Source organism: Mustela putorius, unplaced genomic scaffold (assembly GCF_011764305.1).
Source record: "Mustela putorius furo isolate JIRA1106 unplaced genomic scaffold, ASM1176430v1.1 tig00000145_pilon_pilon_pilon, whole genome shotgun sequence".
Taxonomy (NCBI): domain Eukaryota; kingdom Metazoa; phylum Chordata; class Mammalia; order Carnivora; family Mustelidae; genus Mustela; species Mustela putorius.
Window position 1 is genome coordinate 10,524,440 of NW_025421294.1, and position 25,058 is coordinate 10,549,497.

General features: G+C 38.6%; 1 protein-coding gene across 10 annotated transcripts in view; it reads left to right on the forward strand.

Annotated features, from left to right (window-relative positions):
* PDE4D (phosphodiesterase 4D) overlaps positions 1 to 25,058 on the forward strand; it is a 1,492,536-nt gene that overhangs the window by 1,236,353 nt on the left and 231,125 nt on the right. For all 10 annotated transcript variants that reach the window (XM_004744606.3, XM_045075658.1, XM_004744608.3 and 7 more), the window contains one exon: positions 23,590 to 23,781. In XM_004744606.3, the coding sequence (XP_004744663.1) occupies positions 23,590 to 23,781 (192 nt within the window). The remainder of the gene's footprint in view (positions 1 to 23,589; positions 23,782 to 25,058) is intronic.

Consider the following 25,058-nt stretch of genomic DNA (forward strand, 5'->3'; position numbering starts at 1 on the left):
AGTCCATTAAAAAGACAGAGTAGCACAAAAATCTATCTTTGAAACCTGGCCAAAAGCATTTACATTTACTTAATTTATCAGTTCAGTAGAGAAGCAGTTTGGGACAATTTTGGTGGAGAGTATTTCAATATTTTATTTTAAATGTAATATTTTTTGACTCTTACAAGTAGTGCCTCTACAGTAAAAGTAAGAGTCATTGTATTCCGTCTGGCTCAGGTAGCAAGAACATGCAATGAAATTCCTACTGCCTGGACAGTGGTTCTCAAACAATGGTATACAGAAAAAATGCTGCGTGTTCATGTTTTAAATGTAGATCTTGGGCTTCATCCTTAAGATTGATTCAGTAGCTCTGTGTAAGGCTGAGAACTATGCATTTTAACGAGCACCCCAGTTAATTCTGAAGCTGGTGGTCCAAGGGGACCCTCCTAGGAATACCAGGTATGATAATAAAGAATTCTGACTTTGGTGTTTTGATAGCAGCCTTGCATCTATTCTGTAATTCATTGAACTATTCTCTGCCTCAATTTCCTTATCTACAAAGAGGGTTGGGAAACTTTAGTTTTCTCTGCCTGGGATTGTTGTGAGGATTAAGAAAACTAGCTCTGCAGAAGATTTAGCGCAGTCTTAAGCGCATAGTAGATATTCAGTAAATGCTATTATTTTTTCTTTAAGTGGATAATGAAGACCCTACATAGTGAATTCACAGCATAAATAGCTATTAAGTTCCTGTACATAGTGTCAGAACTGTATTAGGTGCTGGGGATACAGAAATGAATATATTAGAGTAATTTAATTCATCTGTTTTATGTAATAAGTTTTCTGAACAAAAAAATCTGATACAGAAACTTCAAGCACTATTCAACTTGTGTCTACTTCCTAGTGAAGATTAATGTATCTGAAATTTTGGCTCCTGATATGCCAAACATTTTAAGTTGTACTAATTTGGCTAAAGACTCTGCTTTGACTAAAATAGGATACCTTAGAGCAAAAGTCAAATGTCTTAAGAGAAAATATCAATATAGCAGCAAAATCTTTATATAATCCCCAAGGAAAAACTCTCTCAAAAGCCCACTTACTTCAAGTCATATTTAGTTAAACTACATAGCTTAGACATTCCCCTGAGTGTCAGTGGAATTTCTCCCAGAGCTGTGACTTTGTCAAGCCAAGTTACCCTCCCTCCTGAACCATGGAAAGAGACAGCTTTTCTTGAGACATTGTGGTATGTCAGCCATTAAACTGGTGACTTAAATATACTCTCATTAAACCCTTCTAAAGACCTTTCTTACACCAAGGACCTTGTAAACAATATGTTGGGAACAGAACAATAGCCTTATGGGGTTTTCAGGCAGCCAAAAGGCTGTTTTGCTTGAGTGCAGAAAGAAGCCATTGCTGCCAAGTTTTTGTGGCTGGTACAGGCTGGTGCTCTTTAGGAAGAACAGGGGACAGGGCTGGCCTGATTGTCCTGCTTGCTCCGTGCTAGGCAGGGTAGCCCTTCTTTCATGCCCTTTTATTGACAGTTGTTTTACTTCAGTAGGATCTAGTTGCTTTTATGGTAGCTAGATTGTCCTTAATTGGTTTGAACTTTGTCCCCGTTTCATAGCAGGAATTCTTACCATGGAGTTCACAAATGGGTATTAAGGATCTGTAACTCCCTTAAAAGAATGACAATAAAAATTTACAAGGCACGTAGTGTCCTACAGCGTGCTAAGCAGTTTGCTTGCTTTATCTCTTTTTAAACCTCATAAATGGCCCTGTCAGATAGGTTCTGTGTTTACTTCCATTTTGAAGATGAGGAAAATGAAATTTAAGGAGGTTAAATAACTTGCAGAAGTTCTATACCGACATAGCATCAGAGCGAGTTGATTACCAAGGCTACCCAACTCTATGATCCTTAAGCTTAATTACTAGGCCATACTGAACTTTCTGGAATTATGTCCAAAGGTATGTGTGTGTGTTTATGATTTTTTCTGAAGCCTCTATTTATGAAGATTTTCAAGTCATTTTGATTCTTAAAGGTATCTCTGATCTCCAAAATTTGAGACTGCCTGCACAGGTTGGCTGTATGTATGAACTTCTATTAGAACAGCCAGAGCAGAAACAGTCTGTTTTGTAGTCCACACTTGGGCTGTCTGTTTAACCACTTGTATAGTGGAAGATCTGCAGATCTGGAGCTGAGAGCTAAGTGCTTCATAGACATGAGCGGCTCCCTACCCTACCATTTGACCACACCTCTCCTTAGGCCACAACACCAGGTTTAATACTAGCTTTCAGAATGAAACTTAGGCCACACATCAAATATCAGAGAACTAGAAAGATGCAGGAAAATAAGAGGTGAGCTCAGGGACAAAGAATTTGGAGCATACCATTTAGCTTGATCTTATCTTGCTAAAACTGACCTGTTACCCTACACATAGATTGGAATATGCTAGTCAATAATAAAGAATTTTCAAATAGTTGATAGCAGTGAGATTCCTCTTTTAAAAAAAAACAAAAAACAAAAACAGTGTCAAAGTCACATCCTCTCTCTGCTCTAACGAAGTCATGAACACTGTAAAAGAAAAGTCTTAGAGTCAAAGTAATCACAGAATTTTTTTATGATAGAAACTATAAATATACTAACATTTCCATTAAATATAAAGGGGGAGTGTCTGAACGGGGGAGATTGTATGTTAGACATCAGTATCAGTGGCTGGAAGGCTTTCAAATGACCATTTCTTTAGTGTTTTGCTGGCCTTACGGTGCGTGAAGTGAGCCAAATTAAGACCATCTGGGGGACACCTGGGTGGCTCCGTTGGCTGAGCATCGGCCTTCGGCTCAGGTCATGATCCCAAGGTCCTGGGATGGAGCCTGCTCAGTGAAAACTGCTTTCCCCTCTGACTGCTGCTCCTGCTGCTTGTGATCTCTCTCTCTCTTTCTGACAAATAAATTTTTAAAAATCTTAAAAAAAAAAAAAGACCATCTTATCAAACTATCAAAGAAATAGATGGAATATTCAGGTATAGTTAAAGGGGAAAGAATAAAAAGAGAATTGACATTTACTAATGTATCATTTTGAAAACACTGTGTTTGCTTTTACATTCATTAACCTGTTTTTGTTTTCTAAATGTAAGTATTGTATACTACATTTCAACTAGTGTGGAATCTCCAGCTCAGAGAGCCTAAGTACCTTTGCTTAAGGTCCCAGGACTGGCAAGGAACAGAGCTTGTTCAAATCCAGATATGATTCCAAAGCCCATGTGGTTTCTGTTAAGATAGGATACTCTAGGGGAACTAAATAACATCTAGGGACTAGTTTCGATTAGCTGTATCAGTTTTTCGAGTAAGGGATCTAGAGAAGGGGCCCTAGGGAAGCACTAAAGTGTAATGGATAAAAACATGAACTTCAGGCGGGTTACTTAACCCCTCTGAGCACGGTTTCTTTACCCAATATAGTAAGAATCAAATGAGACGATGGATATGAAATGCCAAGAATAGTATGTTCTCTCTTATAATGATGTACTATTATTATAGTGTTATCCTTAAACAAAATCCCAGAGAATAAGAGCAGTAAGGGTTCCTGTGGGCAGTGAACTGCCCACGTGAGGACTGTGTGGGAGGGCTAGCTGCTAGGCTATCAGCTCTCATTCTGCTGGGGAAGGCAGCAGCCAAGAGTAAGGTTAAGGAGAGTTTGACAGATAGGTCTCCACTGAGGAGACTTCCAACAAAGTAGTCACTGTTACCACCAGCTGAAGTTTGAAGCCTTCAGAAGAAAGTGTGGGTATATCCATATGCAACAGTTGCAGCTCTGGTACTTATACCCCATGCAGTAGATTTGAATGCTGGGCTGCCAAAATTTTTGGCGTCTTTTACCAAACGCAACTCCAGCAAGGAGATGGGAAAAACCCTTCTTCTGTGGTTCCTTTTCCCTGTTTGCAATTATTTAAACAGTATTTATTTTGGTAACAGGAATACCTGGCTTTCCAGAAGGAACTTAATCTCCACCATTCCAAAGATAACTTCTCTGAGGTAATCTCAACATCAGTAGAGGACACAAAACATTATCTCTATGCAATAAATAGCTCAGGCTTCTAGTTACTCTCAAGGACACAAATCTCACATTACTGACCATCTTATGGTAAAAAATACCTTTGCTTTTACTTCACACTATATGCAAGAGTGGAAAATAAGCGAGATCATGGCATTTTGCTTGGTAGTATTTTGGCAGTTTTACAGTCTTTAACTATTTTGAAACATGTATCAGACTTCTCAGGTGAAGTAGAGCTTTTCTATAGTATTCAAAAGGGATAACTCTGATTCAGAGGAACCGTTTCCAAAGTACGGCACCCCTTTCTCCTAGTTTTTTCTCTTGGGTAGTGGAGCTGGGGCAAGGAAGAGGCAGATTTTGTTATTTCAGATGACAGACTCAGTGGCAGTAACAACAAAAGTCAAATGACTTGTTTTTCCTACTTCATTCATAAATCCTTGAGAACCGATACTCCATTATGTTTAAGTACAAAACACACACTCACTCCCATTTCTTTTTTCTATAGATTTGTGAGCTCAAACCTATTGCCCGAATACTCATGTGATTACATTATTTAGTCATCTAACTGGACACGACAAGTTTTTAGTGTTATTTTTGTTCCCAGTTTACAGAAGTTATCGGTCTATTTGGCTGAGAAACACAAAGGACAAATATTCTCTCCTTACGCTAAGCAAGCCTTTTATTAGCTAAATGACTTTCTGTGACACAGGAAGTAGTCAATGTTTACAGAATCCTGGTCACATGCCAGAACTGTAAATCTGTTTTCTAAATACTGTTTTCCCTATTTTGTGGAAGAAGAAACTGAGGCATGGAGAGGTCGAATAACTTGGCCAAACTCACAGAGCTAATAAGGAAAGAGAGTCAAATCTGGAACCCAGACAGCCCAGACCATCTATTCTTAACCCTCAGGATATAGTGCTTTGTACTGTTCTCTGAAGAGGAGAGGTGAAATTCTCAGAAACTGGTTATCCTCCACAGGTAGGCATATGTATACGACTCAAACACAACTGTCGAATGACTGCCTCTCATATGAAGTAAACAATCTGGCACATAATGAGTACTTACTCTGTACATGCCCTGGAGAAAATGCATTTCAGATTTTATATTACTGAGTTCACACGCCCACACGTGTGCACGCGCGTGCATGCACACACGCACGCACAAGCTCAGCTTTATTGTATGCAGTTCTGTTTCCACATGCCATAGATGAGAAACAGAAGCTCAGGCATATTAAGTAAGCTGTCCAACATTTTCCAGTTAACAAGTGGCAGGTTCAAGCTGCAAAGAATTTCTCTGTCACCAGTCTATTATTTTCCCACTGTACCATGATGCCTCTTCTCCCCTTTCGTTCAACTTCATCTTTTAATATGCATTTCTGGAGCATCTACTGTCTGCTAGTGTCTTGTTAGGTGGTATAGGGAAAGCACAAGATTTAAATTCATAGCATCAAGTTTCAAATCCCAGCTCCTTTATTAACTAGCAAGACATTCGATTCTCTGGGTTGCAATATCATCATCCATAAAATAGGGGTGACAATAAAATGCCTTCCGTAGATATCTTATTGTGAGCAAATAAAATAATGGATGCAAAAGCATTTGGTAAATAGTAAAGCATTACATAAATGTTATTTCTATTACGATGACTAAAGTAAGTGGTATGTAGCCACCTAACCTGAAATAGCTGGCCTGGGGCAGTTGATAAGGGGAGAAAGGTTTCTGAAGCTAGTTGCAATATCCCAAAATAAGGCTTTATTGAGAACTAAGAAAGATGTTTGGAATTGCAGGAGCAGGAACTGGACACATGTTAGCATCAGTTTAGTACATCTGGAGCTTTGAAGAATAGGCAGGATTTCACAGGTAGAAATGGTGGGAATCAGATGAAACTTCATCATGTGTAAAATGTACTCCAGATCTGAGAAGAGCCTGAGCAAGAGAGAGACTGGAGCTGAGATTTGGAGGAGGTTGGGTTCAGATTTTAAAGTAATTTAATATTGTGATAAAGAATTTTTATCTTAAAAAAAAAAAGAATTGTAATCTTCTTTTGTAGTTTGATTAGCTACAACTGTAGTTATTCAAGGAATCAACATAACACATTTTCTCACCACTTCAACTTATCTTTCTTCTCCTTCGTTCCCTCCCTCCCTTTTTAACTTTCCCTTCTTTTTCTTATTTCCATTGAACTACAGTACTGCCCCCGCCCCCGGCCTTTTCCATGGGGGAAACATGCCAAGCCTTCCAGTGGATGCCTAAAACCACAGATGATACCAAACCCTACATACACGTTTTTTTTCCATATACATACAAACTTATGACAAAGTTTAGATTTATAAATTAGGCATAGTAAGGGACAAGCAAGATAATAAAATAGAACAATTATAACAGTATCATTGTTATGTGAATAAGTTATGTGAATGTGGTCTCTCTCTCGCTCTCTCTCTCAAAATGTCTTATTACACTGTACTCATCCTTATTTTTCTGTGATGATATGAGAAAATAAATTGGCTATGTGACAGGATGAAGTAAGGTGAATGACATTGTGACATCACATTAGGCTACTATTAACCTTCTGATGATACGTCAAATGGGGGATCATCTGCTTCCAGGCTCTGGTTGACCCTGGGTAACTGAAACTATAGATAGAGAAACCATGGATAAGTGGGGCAACGGACATAGAAAATCCTGAGAGCAGTGTGGAGAAGGGTACAGAGCAATAGGACATGTGAGCAGGGACCCTGCCTAGGAAGTCGGTGTGATATTTTGGTTAAGAACAGCTTTGGATCTGAATTCTTTGTCCCAAGTGAGCACAGACTACAGGAATAGGAGTTCAGCGCTGTGCAGTTGAAAACAGGAATGATAAAGCTCAAAGGGGCCTTGTGGACAAACCTGGTGTTCCTAATTTGACAACACATCAAATCGCTTGGACAGCTTTCTAAAAATACAGAGTCCTGGGTCCAACTCCAAATATACTGATTCAAGAGTATTCAAGAGGAGGCCTCAGAATCTTTTTTTTTTTTTTAAAGGTTATTACTAGTAAATTATTTTATTTAGCATGTGTGCTTGCAGGTGCATGTAAGTGGAAGGTGGATCAGAGGAAGAAGGAAAGAGAACCTCAAGCAGGCTCCCCTGCTGTGCACAGACTTGTTGCTGTGAGGTTTAGTCTCAGGACCCTGAGATCAGGACTCAATCAAGAGTGAGGTGTGTTATTAACCAACTAAGCCACCCAGGTGCCCTAGAATCTGTATTTTTAAGTCTTTCTTGAGTAGTGTGCAGATCAGTAATTGAGAATGACTGATAGTCATTCTCTTTATGTTATTTGAAATTATTGAATCCCACAAAACTAAAGAGTTGTCAAAAGTCAAGTTGCGCCAAAGTTGCAACTAGTTGATACGGGAGTTAGAACTCAAACTCAGGGCTATCCATTCCCAGCTCAGTGCTATGGCCCAGGGTCAGTTCTTACCTCTCTGTTAGAAAGAAATACATTCCTTTTTTTTCCCCTCAAAAATTCCTTAGAGTAAGAAATAGGAACATATTTGTTTGGCAAAGCTCATCTGTGATGTATTTAAATAAGTTTAACCACATTGTTGTTTGTACGTCCTCCCCTGAGTATTATTAAACATTAACCAAAGGGGTAAGGCATCACAGTGTTGCTAAGATGATTAACAAGGTAACCATAGTGGAGGACCCTTACTATAAACTCTCAAGATTTTGTCACACTATTATTTAGAGACCTGTAAACACATCCATTCATTTCAGCAAAATGTCACATTCTACGCAAAGGTTTTGAACATTGTGCTCAAGGCAGCTAGATAATATCTCACAGTGAGTTCTAATAGGGGACATTAAAATAAGAATTTGTCTTTGTTTCAAGCTTTATGAAATTAAAACTAATCCAATTGTTTAATCTTCCATTGAAATCTTTAATGAAAAGATCAGAAGATTTTGGGTTGAATTATAACACAGTCACTTAAATCAGTGAGACTCTGGGCAAACTGTTGCCCTCCTTCCTGAGTCTCAATTTCCTCTTTGCAAAGGAGGATAAGAATCCACATCCCCACCACCTCCCAGCCCCACTGCCAAGTGCCCAGGGTCACTGCGTGAACGCCACTGAACAATGGCTATGAAAGGGCTGTAGAAACACTGTGGGACTATGCCAGAAGCACAGAAGGGAAAGGCCTTCAGGAGGAATTCCTTTGTTTCCCCCAGGACAGGACATCATAGTCCAGCTTGTAATTAGAGACACAGCTGGAGCTCATGGACAAGGGAAATGGCTAAAGCACCCACAGTTCCCTGAGAGATGATTTTCCTGCTGCCTGAAGGACCAACTACATAGCGGCAAACATGATATCCAAACTAATTACACTCCAAGTGTAAAGGCAAGGGGGAGGAAAACTTTTCTTTTCTTCCCTTCTAGGTTTTTTGGCTGACCTAATAATAATAAATTGACTTAAGACAGATTAACAGGAAAAATACAAATTTAATTTTGCCCATAAAGGAGCCTCCCATGGTCACAGAAGGGTCAAAGAGAAACAGTTGAGGCTTATATGCCATCCTGACCTCAGAAGGAGGCTGTAGGAATTTGGGGCTTCAAAGGGAACGAAGACAATCCACAGGAAGATGAGAAGAACAAATGCTTGCTCTGCCATGCAGGTGTCTTTCCGATGTAGAAAACTGTCTTTGGTTATAACTCTATTCTTGGTACATACTCCCAATCTACATTTTATTTATTTATTTATTTATTTATTTTAGATGCTTAAGGGGGGAGGTTAAAAACTCCTCTTGAGTCTGGTAGGCCTTAATTATTAAATTAATCCACATGCCAAAGTGGCACTTTCTGGGGCAACCCACTCTGAACCCAACCAAAAGACAAGTGTTTGAAGAAGCCAAGAGCCAAGAATCATAAACATGGCTCGGGGTTTTTTCCCCCCTCTTGTCAAATTTAATTTCCAGTTCTAAGTTTTATAGGAAAAGATAAAGGTTAAAATAAAAACACATTTTAAGGTTTTGTTTTAAAGTTCTAAAGATAGGAAAAAAGCAAGAAATATATACACACTGAATAAATACTTATACTCCAATTTGGATTTCATGGAGTATAGGAATCTCTAGACCTATTTTCAACATGTGGTAAAAATTAAAATTTCAAAGTTAGCAAAGTATATAGTCATGTTTGGGGTTTTTTTTCTTCTAAACTAAGTTTAAAAAACCGACATCTATTCTTTTTTAGACCTCTTAGTAGTTTAATGTGTGAAAAAGAATAAAATTTATTTTATAAAATTTTTTATAAACATAAATTTCAAATCAAATTATCTAGCAGTGTGCTTATTTATATAGGCAGGCTGGAGATAGAGGTTCTATTCACATATTTCAATATGGTGGTACAATGTAGTACTAAATATTTTACAGGCCAGGAATCAAAACATTTACAGTTCCTATTAAGAAATACTATATTTAAAATTCTGGAATAACCATTTATAGCCAGTTAGAGAAATCTTTGCTTGGGTGAAAGACTGCCCCATTATTACAGATGACCCTGTTTATACTGTCCTTGTTAAAAAAAAGTATAAGTCTTGGGACACCTGGGTGGCCCAGTTTGTTAAGCATCTGACTCTTGGTTTCTGCATAGGTTATGTTCTTGGGTTGTGAGAAGGAGCCCCATGTGGGACTCTTGGCTCAGCACTCAGCATGGAGTCTACTTAAGATTGTCTCTTCCTCTCCTCCTATCAATCTGTCCCAAAAAAGTTCATGCTCACTCTCCTGTCTCTCTCTCTCTCTCAAAAAAAAAAAAAAAAAAAAAAAAAAAAAGCGTATCTTTTTTTTCCTTTTTAATAGAGGTATAATTGATGTATAACATTAAATTAGTTTCAGGCATACAACATAATGATTCAATATTTACATATACTGCACTAGTGATCACCACAATACATCTCATTACCGTCCATCATCACACAAAATTACAAAAAGAAATTTTTTTCTTGTGATGAGAAATGTTAAGATTTATTCTTTTGGTAACTTTCAAGTATGGGCTATAATGTTATTGATTATAATCACCATGCTGTACATTACATTCCCATGATTTATTTATAATTGTTGACTTCTTTCAGTTGACCCCTTTCACTCATTTCACCTATCCCAAAAAAAGTGTTGTCATTTTTTAAAGTTTTTTTTTTTAATTTTAATTCTAGTAGAGAAGCATGACTTTAAAAAAGTCATTTTTTAAAATGGGTATAAATGGGAAATAATCCAAAACTGGGAGCCAGCATTATACCGAAAAAAGTCTATAAAGGAGGAAAAAAGACAAAATACACACAGTTCAGTATCAGAGTGCATCCAGAAAATGGGCAAGTTGGCAGAAATGGATGACTATATAACAGATGTTTGGAATATATAATTGCATGAAAATGAAAGGAATTTTAATGGCTGAGAAAGGAAAATTTAACTTTTTTCAAAAACATAGTTAATGTCAGAGCAAAGAGGTCACAATAACATTGCTTTCTAACTCGAAATGAATTGACAAGAGGTCAGATGTGTTTAGAAAATAGTCATGCATTTCTCTTAGCTATGGACTTGGCAAATCAAGGATTTATGAAGAGCCTCACCATGAATTTGGTTGTCCTGAGGGAAGAAAGTCCCATTTTAATTTAGAAGCAGAAACTCACTGCAGCTACTAGTCCTGTGCCTTCTCAGTCAACTTCATTCTTCCCCAACGGTATGTGGCACTAGTAGATGGCTGATGAATATTTGCAGAATGGAGAGACTCATTTCTGTGACATATTCCATCACCTTCAAAATGTGTTGGTTGGTTGAGTTTGACCTCTAAGGAGACAACAAAATGCTTGCTCAACCAGAAATACATTGAAGCTTAGTGAAGGAAACCAAAAACTGAACTCCACTCTATTATTTCAGAAGCTCTGTAGCCAGGAGAATGCCTCAGGTAATTTCTTTTCCTTCCTCTGGAGAAGTACATCTGACTCTAGTTAGTCTAAGAGTTCAGAACAGGAAGGTCTTTAGGCATCTGATTCAACTCACTACATTCCCATCCTGAAGAACTAACTCAGCCCTTATTCCTTGCAAATAAGCTACACAGTAGTACAGAGTAGTTCTGTTCTAGATTTGGATAAGCTATGACATAGTCCTAGAATTTTTTTTCCCACAGACTCTGGCCCATACTCCTAGAAATGTACACATTCAGAAAGGCATTTTGGTCTAGAATCCCATTCTAAATAACGCAAGTCTAGCTGGATCTGGTACTTGAGAGACCTCATTGACTCAAGTGGAGCATGGCTCCAAATCCTGAGGGAAACAGACTCCTTTCTTCCAGTATCTCTTCTGATTCAGAGACACATTCATGTGTCAGCTTATGCTTGAATTGATTCTTTCTAGCTTTTCTGATTGGCATCAAGACAGAACAGAAATGGGCTGGCTTTTGCTCTTTACAGAACAAAGAACTGTGTGTAATAATTATAAACTTATTCTCTAACACTCAAACACATGGATGATAAGAAATGTCTTCATGAAATCATGCAAATATGTATAACCAAAGGAAGTCAATGGGAGTGGGGAACCTAACGAAGTTTGAAAAATGGTAGAATTAGAGCTAGTAGGTATCACTTTGGCCTGTGTGAGGAACTTTTTTTAGTCCAGAGGTAGATCAGATGTGGAATGTTGGACAGTTTTACTTCCAGAACTGCTAATTTAGTTTGGTGCAATGTAGTTTCTTAGAAGTTACTATACTAACATATGAACACCCAAATCAAGTGTCTTAAAAAAATAAGTCTGACTTTCAAATCACTGTCTAGGATGGGCTTCGGGGGCAGGGCAGCTCTTCTTACTTTCATTCAGGTGCCAGGATCCTCCAATCCTGTGTTTCTTACGGTTCTTCATGGCTTCAGCACTCCTGGCATGCCTGGCTGGAGAAAGAGCCCATAGATGAGTGTGTGGGAGGAGTAGTGAGTCCTGAAAGTGGCATACAGTATTTCTGTTCACATTCATGTAGCCAAATCTAATTGCAAAAGAAGCGTGGAAAGGACGACTTCTTGTATGCCCAGGAACAAGCAGAGAATGGAATTTGGCTTACAGCAAGCAGAATTTGCCACATTCACAGTCCTGATGATTGAATTCTATGCTTTTCCAAGATTGTTTTGACTTTAATCAGGATTATATAAAAACCATTTCAAGGAAATATAAAAAATACCTTTGTTCTTCAAAATCATTGTTGAAGCGGATCCCACAGCTTTTTGCCTGTGCGCCCCAATGTCTTTAAATCTTTAAAGGATAATTTGTCAGCATGTACCATTCACCCAGTTTAAGAACTCACAAAGGAAAGCTAATTTCAGTGTGCCTGTAAAGCAATGAGCTGTGTGCTATTAGGTGTGAGCATTTTATTCTCTGTTATACATTTTTAAATAATTGTAGAAGAGAGTGCTTGTTTATGACCATGATAGGGTAATATTCCTATAATTACTTTACCCTGGTAGAATAGAAGCAATGATGTCAAATTCAGGTCCCACAGCTCTCTGAATCCCTTCTCTGTTCTCTTCTACCCCCATCAAAGTGGAAAAATCCATCTGTTTGGATCATTGAGGTTGGAAACGGAGTAATATCACTTCTCCAAAATAGATTTAATAGTATGGCTGGTAAATTGTTTCCTGACCTGTTTGAGGGAGAGTCCAGACCCAGAGAAAAACATGGTGTCTGAGTTTTTGTATCCATTACTGGAAAAAAATCAGATTTAGGTTGTGTTTTTAAAAGCAATTCTAGTAGAACTATTATAGTTTCTGTTTTCAGTTATAATCTTGCCGAGACTTAATGTACTTCACTTATTGTATTTTAAATGATAAGTATTTTCACAAAGGATTCATATTTGCAAATTAATTTTTGATAAGTCTAAATACATGAATAGCTAGGAATGAGACTAAACTCCATTTTAAAAGCCCACCCCTCAAAAAGATAATCATACTGTCTGTGAGACAGGTATGGTTTAAAGAACATCCTCTTCAAACCTTCAAAGTGATTCTCATACCCTGCCTGGTGGAATCACTCCCGACTCCCTCAGGACAGCTGATAATCACTCATCTGAGAAAATGCACATGTGCAAGTAGCAAGAAAGATTCTGAAAAATAGGAGTAAGCTTTGAAAATTTGAGCAATAATTACACCAATAAATAAATAGGAAAAGAGGATGAAGAAAAAATAACCTCTAGAATAACTCATCTTTTATGAAAAAAATATGGTACTACATTTCCCATTTCAGTCGTTCTGTTGTTTTCCTGTCCTCTCCTGCTCTATCATTGCCTCGATTGAATATCAGCTGGGAAGCTAATGGACATTAAGCTCTGAGCCGCTCACTGGCTGGGTCCTTTCTGGGTTTTGGAAGGGAGGGGTATTGGAGCTTTACATAGTAATAGGTTCTGTAAAATTTGCGAAAGGAAAATTTTTTTTTGGTATTATTTTTTTCAAGGCAGACTCTCAAAACGTTATAACTTTCATGTACCACAAAACCTGGATTCTGCTCCTGACTCTATGGCTGCATTGATGGTCAGACAGAAAGATATTTGATATAACTCATATTAAAATGCCTTTTGGGGGTGCATGGTTGGCTCAGTTGGTTAAGCGTCTGCCTTCGGCTCAGGTCTTGATCTTGGGGTCCTGGGATCAAACCCCATGTCAGGCTCCCTGCTCAGCAGGGAATCTATTTCTTCTCCCTCTCCCTCTGCCCTGCCACCAGCCACCGCCCCCTCCAGGCTCTTGCTCTCTCTCTCTCTCATATAAATAAAATATTAAATAAATAAATAAAATAAAATGCTTTCTGACACCCTAGCCTTTTAAATGCCTTTACAGATAATTTCTTCAAGAGAACTAATCAATCACATTGATTGGTAGAATTCTTTCTTTCTTTTTTTTTTTTAAAGGTTTTATTTATTTGACAGAGATCACATGTAGGCAGAGAGGCAGGCAGAGGGGGTGGGGAAGTAGGCTCCCTGCTGATCAGAGAGCCTTTTGCAGGCTTGACCCCAGGACCCTGAGATCATGACCAGAAGGCAGAGGCTTAACCCATGAGCCACCTAGGTGCCCCGGATTCTTTCTTTTAAAAAGAGACTGATTCCTGGCCAAAGATAAAAATAAAAGTCCATTTGAAGAGAGCCACATAGATAACCATGATAAATAATGAGGATATGATGAATAGTGTTGGATCTAAAGATATTAATGCATTTCATAATACAGATATTTCTTGAGCAAGTACTATGTACCAGACATTATTTTAGGTACTGGAGATCCATTAATGACCGAAGTAGATAAAAACTTTGCCTTTATAGAGGTTACATTCTAATGGGGAGAATAAGATAAACAAACTAAGTAAATAAAGCTTATCAGAGCCTGATAAATTCTATAGAGAAAAAAAAAAAGAGAAAGAAGCTAGAAAAGGCTAGCAGATTAGAATAGGAACTTTTTTTTTTCTGGAAATTTAATTTTTTTCCAGCATTACTGAGCTGGAAACAATTTAATTTTTTTCCAGCATTACATTCACATAAAACATTGTGTATGTTTAAGTTTTACAGTACAATGATTTTATATATATTTACTACTTTTTTATATATAAAACTATTACCAACATAAGGTTAGTTAGCACATTTATTACTTCACATATTAACAACTTATTATGTGTGCGTGTGTGTATGCTGAGAGCTTCTAAAATTTACTCTTAACAATCTTCTAATATTTAATACAGTATTAACATTTATAGTCACTATGTTGTACATTACAATCCTGCACTTTCTCATCTTATAACTGGAAGTTTGTAGCTTTTGACAACCTTCACTATTTCCCCTACCTTCCCTCTGCCCTTAGCAACTACTAGTGTGTTCTCTATATCTATGACGTGTTTTTTGTTCTCTTTGTTTTGTTTTGTTTTTTAAGAGTCCACATATGTGATCATATAGTATTTCACTCTTTCTTTCTGATTTATTTCACTTAACATAATGCCCTCAAATTTCATCCATATTGTTGTAAAGGGCAGGATTTCCTCCTTTTTTATAGCTGAATAATATTCCATTGTTTTATCCATTCATGGTTGGTAGACACTTTGGTTGTTTATATGATTTGACTATTATAAATAATGCTTCAGTGAATGTAGGGGCACAGGGATCTCTTCAAAATAGTGATTTCATTTCCTTTGGATCTATACCCAGAAGTGGGAATGCTGGATCACTTATGGTAGTTCCATTTTTAATTTCTTTAGGAACCTCCAAGCTGTTTTCCATCGTGGCAACACCAGTTGATATTCCCACCAACAGTGCACCATGGTTCCTCCCACTAGGAGGCTAGAAAAGGCTAGGAGATTAGGGTGACAATTGTAAATAGAGTAGCCCAGAAATATCTCTTCATGAAGGTGACATTGAGCAGGTGTCTGGGTAGAGAATATTGGAGGCAGAGGGAACCCCAAGTGCAAAGGCCCTGAGGACGGGCTGCTCAGATGTGTTCAAAGAACTGTCAGGCAGCTAAGAGACTGAGGCAGAGGGAGCAAGGGGAACGAGATACAGGATAAGATTAGAGAGGCCTCAGGGAGCCAGATCTCTCCTAGAATGCCATGAGCCACTGTGAGGACATAGTAGTTACTATTAATAAAATAGGAAGCTGCTAGAGAATGGCAAGCTCGGTTGCAAGGATCTGAGGATATGTTAGCAGTATCCCTCTGTCTGCTGCACAGAGAATAAGTGCGTGTGTGGTAGAAGTAAAGGGCACGCTATTAAAAAATAGTGTTGCGCTGTGGGCTTATCAAAGCGGTCTTGGTTGCTCTGAATCAGAGAAAAATAAATACAGAACCCCCCTCACTTCCACCTAGTTAACATGACACTGTTCCTCTTTGGGCTTGTGCTTGCCAAAGCCGAGTTTGAGGAAAAGTGCATTTTGGAAAAATCACAGCTTAGAAGTGGTCTCAGAGAGCTGCAGGTTGACAGTGACCCATTACGGGCAATGCAAGGAAAGTAAAACCGAGCAAAACTTGGCAGGACTGCCTCTGATGCTCAGGTCTTCTCTGCTTTCCTGGTCCCCTCCATACTTTTCCATGTGAGATCAGCAAATGAAAACGGGTGGCAGGGGAAACATGTGCACGCTTACTTGTTTTACTCACAATCACAGAGAAGCCTGAATAACTTTTTAAATATAAATTCAGGGCCACTGACAACAGTGAAAGTGGACGTGCCCCGTTATCAGCCGTCTATCAGGTTAAATCTGTATTTATGACTTGGACTGTTTGTTATTTGTAGAGAATTGCTGCCAACAGAGGGCTCAGCCCACACCTGCAGGTTTTGCCTCTGATTCACACCGCCCCCTGCTTCCACTTGAGGACCTGTTCGAGATCCTTGGCTAAGCAGAAACTCGTTTAAGAAGAGATTCCTTTAAAATGATCATTAAAAAATCTCCTATAAACCTCAAGTAAAAACAATTCTTGGTTTGGATTTTTTAAAAATGATAGAAGCAACAAACATTTTCCAGAAAACTTGACCTTTTGCCATCCCTTTCAGCAAAAATCTACTGTCCAAATCCAGCTTGTCCCTTCTGGCTTCCAGTCCAAACATTAAATGTATGCTGTCATTTTCATCTGGAATCTTTTTTATTGTCCTGTGTCACTTGGGGGTGTCATTGACAAGTCATAAACAAATGATGTGTATTTCCAGAGATCACTTGATATTTTTACTCATAAATAACCATACACCTTTCACCTTTGCGCCAAGCTTTTGTTTATAAAAAATGATCTGTGAAAACAAAGGGTGAAATGTTCCTTTCTTAAATGCTATTCCTTCGTGCAAATATAAGTGTGAGGCAAACTAGCAATGCATACCATCCTTTAACTGTATAATCCACCACAGTGGCCAAATACTATGTCCTGCCGGGGTGTCCTATTTAAATTTGAGATGCGGTCTTTGATTGATTGGAAAAGAGGGCTTTTTGCTACAGACTCATTTCCATAGATAATCTGAGCTAAGTAAATATTAAAATGGGGAATTTTCAGAAGGGGGATTTCTTTACTCCAAAGAAGCTCTTTGACCTGTAGGGAGATCTCAAATGGGAAATACCTCTGGCAATAATTGGAAACAGTTTTCATAGTCTTTTGGAATTGATAATAATGGATAAAATATTTATCATAAAGAGAAAAAATATTTTAAACTGCTTATCCAATATTTTAAACATTGAGCTTGAAGATGAACCAACCCCGGCGGCCTCCCTCCCTACCCTCCCCTTGCCCCCTGCAAGTGGATTGGATTCCAGTGTAGAGCCAACAGCATGGGCTGCAGTATACATGGGAGAGTCTGGCATAGGAAGAAAACAGTAATGTCTTTGTGATTCGAGGTCCCCCAAGTATACCCAGTGGCTGGAGGCCTGAGGTCTGAAGGACTGTTTCTGCTCATTATAGTCTCATTATATTCGTCTGGAACCCCACCCAGGTTGTTGGAACCTCATGCCCTCCATAGTTCCTAGCAGGAAATGGTGCTTTCTCCTCAGTGAGGAATATCTTGACAAAAATCAGCTGTCTCCACCCTCTCCCCAGATGTTATCACACTGGAATCATGGAGTTGGGTGGAGACAACAGCAGCTAAAGCTGGAGGAGGGATCTGGCTGCCGAGTTTCTCACCTCACTGCTTCCTTGTGTTTGATTCAGGTGGTTTGGCTGCCCCACCCTCCCGGTTCCCTTCTTCTCTTGTCTCTTCCTTTAGGTTCTTCCCAAAGCAGTGTGTTCAGGCACAGAAAATGACCTAGAAAGGAAAGTCCCCCTCAACGATAAAGGGCAATAACAATAAAAATGACAAGAGCTGCTAAATACTGGGAAGGTCCTACCACCAGGCAATGTGCTATGCTTTCCAAATGTTTTCTCTTCTAATCTCTTTCGCCGCTCTGGAGCTGGGCACTGGAATTACTCTTATCAGAACTGGGGGCTTAGAGAGGTACAGTAACTTGCCCAAGAGCATGCAACCAGAAAGTGGCAGAACCAGGATTTGAAATTTAACCCACTTTTTCTCTCTCCCAAGTGAATGTTTTAACAGGAACATTTTTGCTCTCTCCTTACCCCCAGCAGGGAGCAGGAAAATCTTTATCATCAACACACCAGTGTTCTTAATACACAGTGACAGAGGCAGCTCTCAGATGCTCCCGGCATTAATGGGGACTTCCAGGGTTCCCACCAGCATACAGCTTTCAGCAGCTGCTAGTTCTCTCTGGGTTCTTCCCGTGGGAGAGCTTCACAGATGCTTTGATAATGGGACATCTGTTGATAGGGGCTTCCAGCAGTTTCTCCCCTGGAGTCTTCATGTTTCTCAACCTCCTTCAGGCTCCAGCCTAGAGATGCAAGGTCCTGAGGGTCAGGCTACGTGAGGTGAGCTGCTTACCCAGCACAATAGCAGAACCATGGCTCAGAGGAAAGCCCAAATCATGGCCAAGAAGAGAGGCAGAATGTCTCAACCAGAAGCAGGATTGAATATCAGGACAAAAGATGGGAAATGACTCCAGGCAAATAATTGCAAGATCAGGAGACCCTGATCTGTGGTAGCAGTGGAGGAAACTGAAGGGAAGGTGGGTCAGGATAAGTCATTCCACCCACAGGGGACAGTGTGGAGAGATAGGGAACAGTTGGGTTGATTGGTTGGTTTGTCTGTTATCTGTTTGGTTTCTGTGTGGAATGAGGACCACAAAAAAGGACGGGCCTGTGGAGGAAGTGGTCTGAGTAGTGCTAGTACACATGGCCCTTAACAGTTCGATAGTGGGAGGCCACCTGATCATCACTTTTCCTGCTCCTTCATGGGGCGCCATCCACAACTGCATCGGTGTTTCTCCACAGATGCCTTCTGGGTGAAAGCCAGCTCCATTAGGGAATATATGCATCCTTGAACTGCATGAAGGACAGCAAACATGTAGAATAATAGAGCATCTCGCTTAGTTCCATTTGCTAAGACCTTCCGCAGACCCACCGACTGCCCTTATTCCAAATGAACTCTTGAGCTCTATAAAGAAGTCCATCAGATAGCTTAAAGCAGACATTCTTTTACACCTTACTGTTGTCTTCATAACCGGAAAAATAGGAAAGGTGGCAAATTCCAAAATGTGGGGACTCATAAAGGCAGAGTCTCAGAATTAGGCTTGACATGCAAGATCTGTAAGTTAATGATACTTATATATGAATGATCCTTTCAACTAGTTAACATTTGAAGTTCCATCGAGGGGAGGAAGCTAAAAGATACTCTTGTACTTTTCTAATGGTTAGTAGGTGGCTTTGCAGTAGAGACAGACACAGTGATCATTCTCCCAGACTCTGGAATCAAGACAGCTTGAGTTTAAAACCTACCTGCAAACTGCATAGCCTTGAACACTTATTTTACATGGAACCACTACTCCGTGATTTAGATTATTCACTTGTCAAGTGGAAAATATAATGCCTATTTCAGAGGGTTATTGAGGGGATTCAATAAGGTAATGTATGTAAGGCACAGAGCACAAGATATGGCTCATGGAAAGTGTTCCAGAAGTTTTACTGTCATTATTATCATTATGATTACTGTTACCACCATCATCATTATTATTCTCCCCAATTCTTCCATTACTTTCCCAAGCTTCTGCTAATCTTTTACTTAGACTCTGTCTCTTTGGCCGTGAGTCACGAGAAGATTCGTTACATGAAAATGTTTGCCAAAGAGTGTACTTAGGAAGTTCAGGGTTGGTCTCTTTGGTTCAAGTATCTAAGGTTAGGGTTAAACTTCACTGCCTTCTTGTTTAATTAATAACGACTTGACATGGACTGTTTATAAAGTTGTGTTTGAAAAATAAGTATTTTATGTGAACCCACCTATATTTTCAGCCTAAATTAACTCCCAGTTAATTTACTATTCACTGAGAGAAGCAGTACTGCCTTGATTTGTCCCAAACCTGACTTCCTCAAGGAAGCTCCTTAGTTCTAATTTTTGAACAAAAGAGCATCTCAAGTTTTTTTGTTTTTGTTTTGTTTTAAATAAAAATAAATGATAAAACACCAGACATTTCTTTTCTTATCATTCTCAATCTGTAAAGCTAATACTAATACTTACTAGTTAATATAATTGTACCAACCTTTGATAATCACTTCCTACAGATTGTGAGGTTTTATTGTGAGGGTATAATCGTTATGGGGTTGTTTTCATGAGTATAAAAAATAGTTTGGGCCTTTATTTACAGTAGATGTTCCTTAAGGTGGTAGTCTCCATCTAGTGGACAAAATATTATATTACATCTTACATAGAAAAAGAACAAAGCCCCTATAATATCCCATACCAAGCATTTTATTGACTTATTAATAAATTTTTGGTTTTAATAAGTAGCACTATTATAAAGACTATTAAATATTTTAAGATACTTAGCACTATTTTTTCCCAAAACTTACAATGAAAAGTTTGAGAAGTTGCTTAACTTAATTGGAAAAATTGTAATAGTAAAAGAATTTACTGATTTGGGAGATGGTATTGGTATTATTCAGTTGAACTGAGAAAAACTAAACCAGGAGTCACTCCTGTATCTCTTATATTTCTACTTATGGATAGCAGTGAAATATATTTTACCTTTAAAACAGTAAAAGCATCTGAAGGGAAATAGACATAAACGTTCTTTTGTGTTCACATTACGTCCTTCGCATACTGAAAAGCTGCAATGACTGTGTCCCCAGAGAAGAAATCTCCCCTTTTTCTCTTCCTATTTAAAGGACTTTAGTGTCTTTCAGTTGAATACTAAATGCCTTCAAAAGCCCTCTTAAAATACTCTTAGGGGCGCCTGGGTGGCTCAGCAGGTTAAAGCCTCTGCCTTCGGCTCGGGTCATCATCTCAGGGTCCTGGGATCGAGCCCCACATCGGGCTCTCTGCTCGGAGGGGAGCTTGCTTCCCCCTCTCTCTGTCTGCTCCTCTGCCTACTTGTGATCTCTCTCTCTGTGTCAAATAAATAAAATCTTTAAAAAAAATATACTATTATATGAAAGCTTCTTAGAAGTCTGGATTAAACCCAGCTTGGATTGATCTTATCACCTTTATTTTTTTATCTCAGTGTGCTCATTAGAGGTGCTTAATAAGTGCTTATTTAGTTAAGCATATCCAAGAAGAGCTTGCCTGAGGTCCTGAATAAATCTCTTGTGATCGGAGATCCTTTCCTCCCTCTGGCCTTCCTCAAGAATGCCCAAAGTCCCACATGCATGAAATTCCTTGTCCAGGGAAACAGATGTCCCCTGCTTGCATGTCACAGTTGCTAACATACATTTATGGTTTACTAATTATTATTATTATTATTTTTTTAAGATTTTACTTATTTATTTGACAGACAGAGATCACAAGTAGGCAGAGAGGCAGGCAGAGAGGAGGAAGCAGCCTCCCTGCTGAGCAGAGACCCTGATGCAGGGCTCAACCCCAGGACCCTGAGATCATGACCTGAGCCGAAGGCAGAGGCTTTAACCCACTGAGCCACCCAGGCGCCCCTATGGTTTACTAATTATTCATTAGAGCTGGAAAAGCTTCAGGAACAGTAGATGACTAAATCTCGTTAGCTCAGTAACTTTGGCCAGTTAACTTTTTTTTTTAACATTTTTTTTTTGTTTGTTTGAGAGAGAGAGAAACAGAGATAGTGAGAGAAGGCACAAGCAGAGAAGAGAAGGGAGAAGCAGGCTCCCTGCTGAGTGTGGCACTTGAGACCAGGACTCTACCCAAGGAAGACCCTTAACTGACTGAGCCACCCAGGTGTCCCCAGTTAACTTTTCTAGGAGCTAGTATCCTGTCTATAAAACAAGTCTATTCAACTCAAAAACCTCTCATTGTCTTTGGTGACCAAATAAATACATCTATAAAGTGGTGCAATCCTTCAAAAAATTTAAATTGGAAAATTTGTTTATGAATGGCCAAGTTAGAATATGAGTTTTTCTTTCTTTTTTTTTTATTAGATGGATTAATTTGGAGTTAGAATATGAATTTTTCTTTTCCTTTTTTTTTTTTTAACTAGATGGATTAAATTGGAGTCCATGTTTTTTATTTAGTATAGACTCACAGGTGATTTATGAAACATCAAACCCTTCACTTCTACATTGGCCTCCAATCTTGGAGTCATAATACTATTTATTAATAACTCCAATGGAGAAAATAAAAGAATGTTTTTAAATTAGTTAATAGTTTACATAAAGTTTGTAATGGGAAAAACATTGATAACAACTAAACTTGAAATCATTTATTTATTTGTTCAACAAATTTTTAAACCACATACTTACTGAGCTATCTGAGCTTTTATAGTCCTCTCATAAGAACACATGTGACTTGACATTAATACTTGATATATGACTAGAAAAGCTCTCTGTAGAAAGTTTATCTCAATTATAAGGACTATGACAGTAAGAACTGTGCATTTGTGAGTTTGTCTTTCCCACTTCTAAAGTCTGTATTGCCCAGCACAATGTCTTCTAGTTATTCAGTCACCTACGCGAACTGCTTAGTAAAGATTTCTGAGTTGCCATGTGAAGTGCTAAGAACACCCAGAGTCTCCATTCTCAGAGAACTCACAGTCTAAGAATAGAGACCAAGTGGTACACATTTTCAGTTTGTTGAAAATGCGAGGAGAGGGAAGTTGTCTTGGGAGCATAGAGAAAGGCATCTCATAAAGGTATGGGGCATCAGTGCAGCATTTCAGGTAGAGTCTTCAAGGATGAGCAACAATGAGGACATTGTTAGGTACTGATGGCCTGATTGAGACGAGGAGGTCGTGGTTCATTAAGTGGAACATAAAGTGGCTGATGGAAAAAGGTTGCAAGTTGAGGTTGGGAATATGGTTGTTATAGCTGAAAATGGAAAGTTCAGACTCTGTCAGTCTACCCAAGAAATTCGGACTTTATCCTGAGCACAATAGTGAACTACTGAAGGGTTTTGAGCTGAGAAAGATCATGGTAAGATTTAAACTTTAGGAATACTCTCCACGAGGTACAGACTGGAAAATGGATTCAAGAGACTAACTTAAAGGCTCTATAATAATGTAGGTAGGAGTTGATGAAATCCTGAACTTAATATATTGGATTTGGGGATGGAGGGAAATGAATCCAGCATAAATTCATGTTTGGATGGGTGTAGGTGGGAAGGGGAGAGAGCCCAGGTTTCGGGAAGTGATAATGTTAGGCGTATAATGGCAACTTGATGAATTGAACCCAAATCGTTACAGGATTACTATGTATTTGTTCTTTTCCTAGAAGAAATTTAGTAGAACTATTCTAAGTAGAATGATTCTTTAGTAGTATGTAGTAGAACTATTCTTTGCACAGTGGTTCCTTTTAAACTCAAGTTTAGAGAGACACAATATAAACAAAAGTACCTTGATAAACAAAAGTACCCTAAACTGAAGGAGGACAAGAATATGAAGTCATGTGTCGTCTTTTTTTTTTTTTTAACTTTTGTGTGTTTTATTATTATCATTTCTTAATAGTGGCTATCAGCTGTCAATGTTCCCACTTTGACTTCCTGAACTGAAATCTCCCTTTACTATAGTATCTGCAAGCAAGCATTCATAGCAATGTTATTCCTTCTCCTTCTTTTTACAGTTTTGATGTGGACAATGGCACATCTGCGGGACGGAGTCCCTTGGATCCCATGACCAGCCCAGGATCCGGGCTAATTCTCCAAGCAAACTTTGTCCACAGTCAGCGTCGCGAGTCTTTTCTGTATCGATCTGACAGCGATTATGACCTGTCTCCAAAGTCTATGTCCCGGAACTCCTCCATTGCCAGTGATATGTAAGTATAATGATGAGCAAAAGGAAGACGGAACTTCTATAGAAAATCAGGTACATTTATCTGGTCAGTTGGTGACATAATAAAACCAATGATATTTTTTTAACTGCATCATTCTCTATGTTTGAAAGAACAGTGAGTAAAATTACATAAGCTGAAGATAGATGGTAGATTTAACTTGAGTACCTTGTCCCTCTTGAAAAGAAACATTTATTTTCCCAGAGAATACAATATCTGAGAAAAGTGAGAATTAAATTTTTAAAGGAAACATTTATACTTACAATATTAGCTTATATTCAGGACCTGAATTGTAGCTACCTAGCTACATGAACATTTTCTGATATTTCAAAATGCTTCAAACTCAGTTGAAAACTGTATGATAGTAGACTGAATAGCAGCTTGAATATATCTCAGTGATGTATGGTATAGATGTTTGCACTGGTTTGCCATATCACTTGAGAGATATTGGGAGGGTGTTTTGCTAAAATTTAACCAGTTTTGGAATATTAATCACTAAAGGCAAGCATGGAAACATTGGGCAGATTTGAATGTCATTTAAGACATGGCACAGCTTGGAGAATAATTAAAACTGATAAGCAAGTTTGCAGATCCTGTACAATGCATTGTTAACTCATTTTCTCAGAACACTCCATTTTTGTGTTTACTGTAGTATTCATTAGTTTTCTGATTTCTGGAGGCTCCTAAATAGGAACGTACTCTTACTCAGTAGCTGTGCTATTATTTGTAACTCTGCCTCTGTATAGTCTCTGTCTCCACTTTCCTCCTCTTGCATCTGGACGTTTGTTCAATAACACCATCTTTCATGACACCATCTCAAAAACTTAGTACAAGTTGCAGTTCATCATATAGGAATTAGATGGTCTGGGGTCCCTGAGGGTCCAGTGTTATTCTTGGTTTGCCAACAGATGATCAACATATGCCTAATAGGTATAAATGAGGCTCTAGAAATGAAATTGTATTTTACCCATTTCTCGCAAGCTGTGGTTCTGGTTGTCATTTTATTAATAGTACTAAGATGATGATAGTATATTTTTTTCAGGAATGAACAACTAAACTGCAGGCATTTTCATTCAAATACTGAGTTACTAAACTCCAATTTTGTAGCTATCTCTGTTTGAGGCCCTGGAGGAGATACAAGCAAACTACAAGACGGGGTTCTCATCTCAGTTAACTTGTCTCACCACCTTCCTTTCATGAAGCACAGATCTAGACCACCTTTCCAAAAATGTTCAATCTACTTTTGCTTTTCTCTGCCTTTT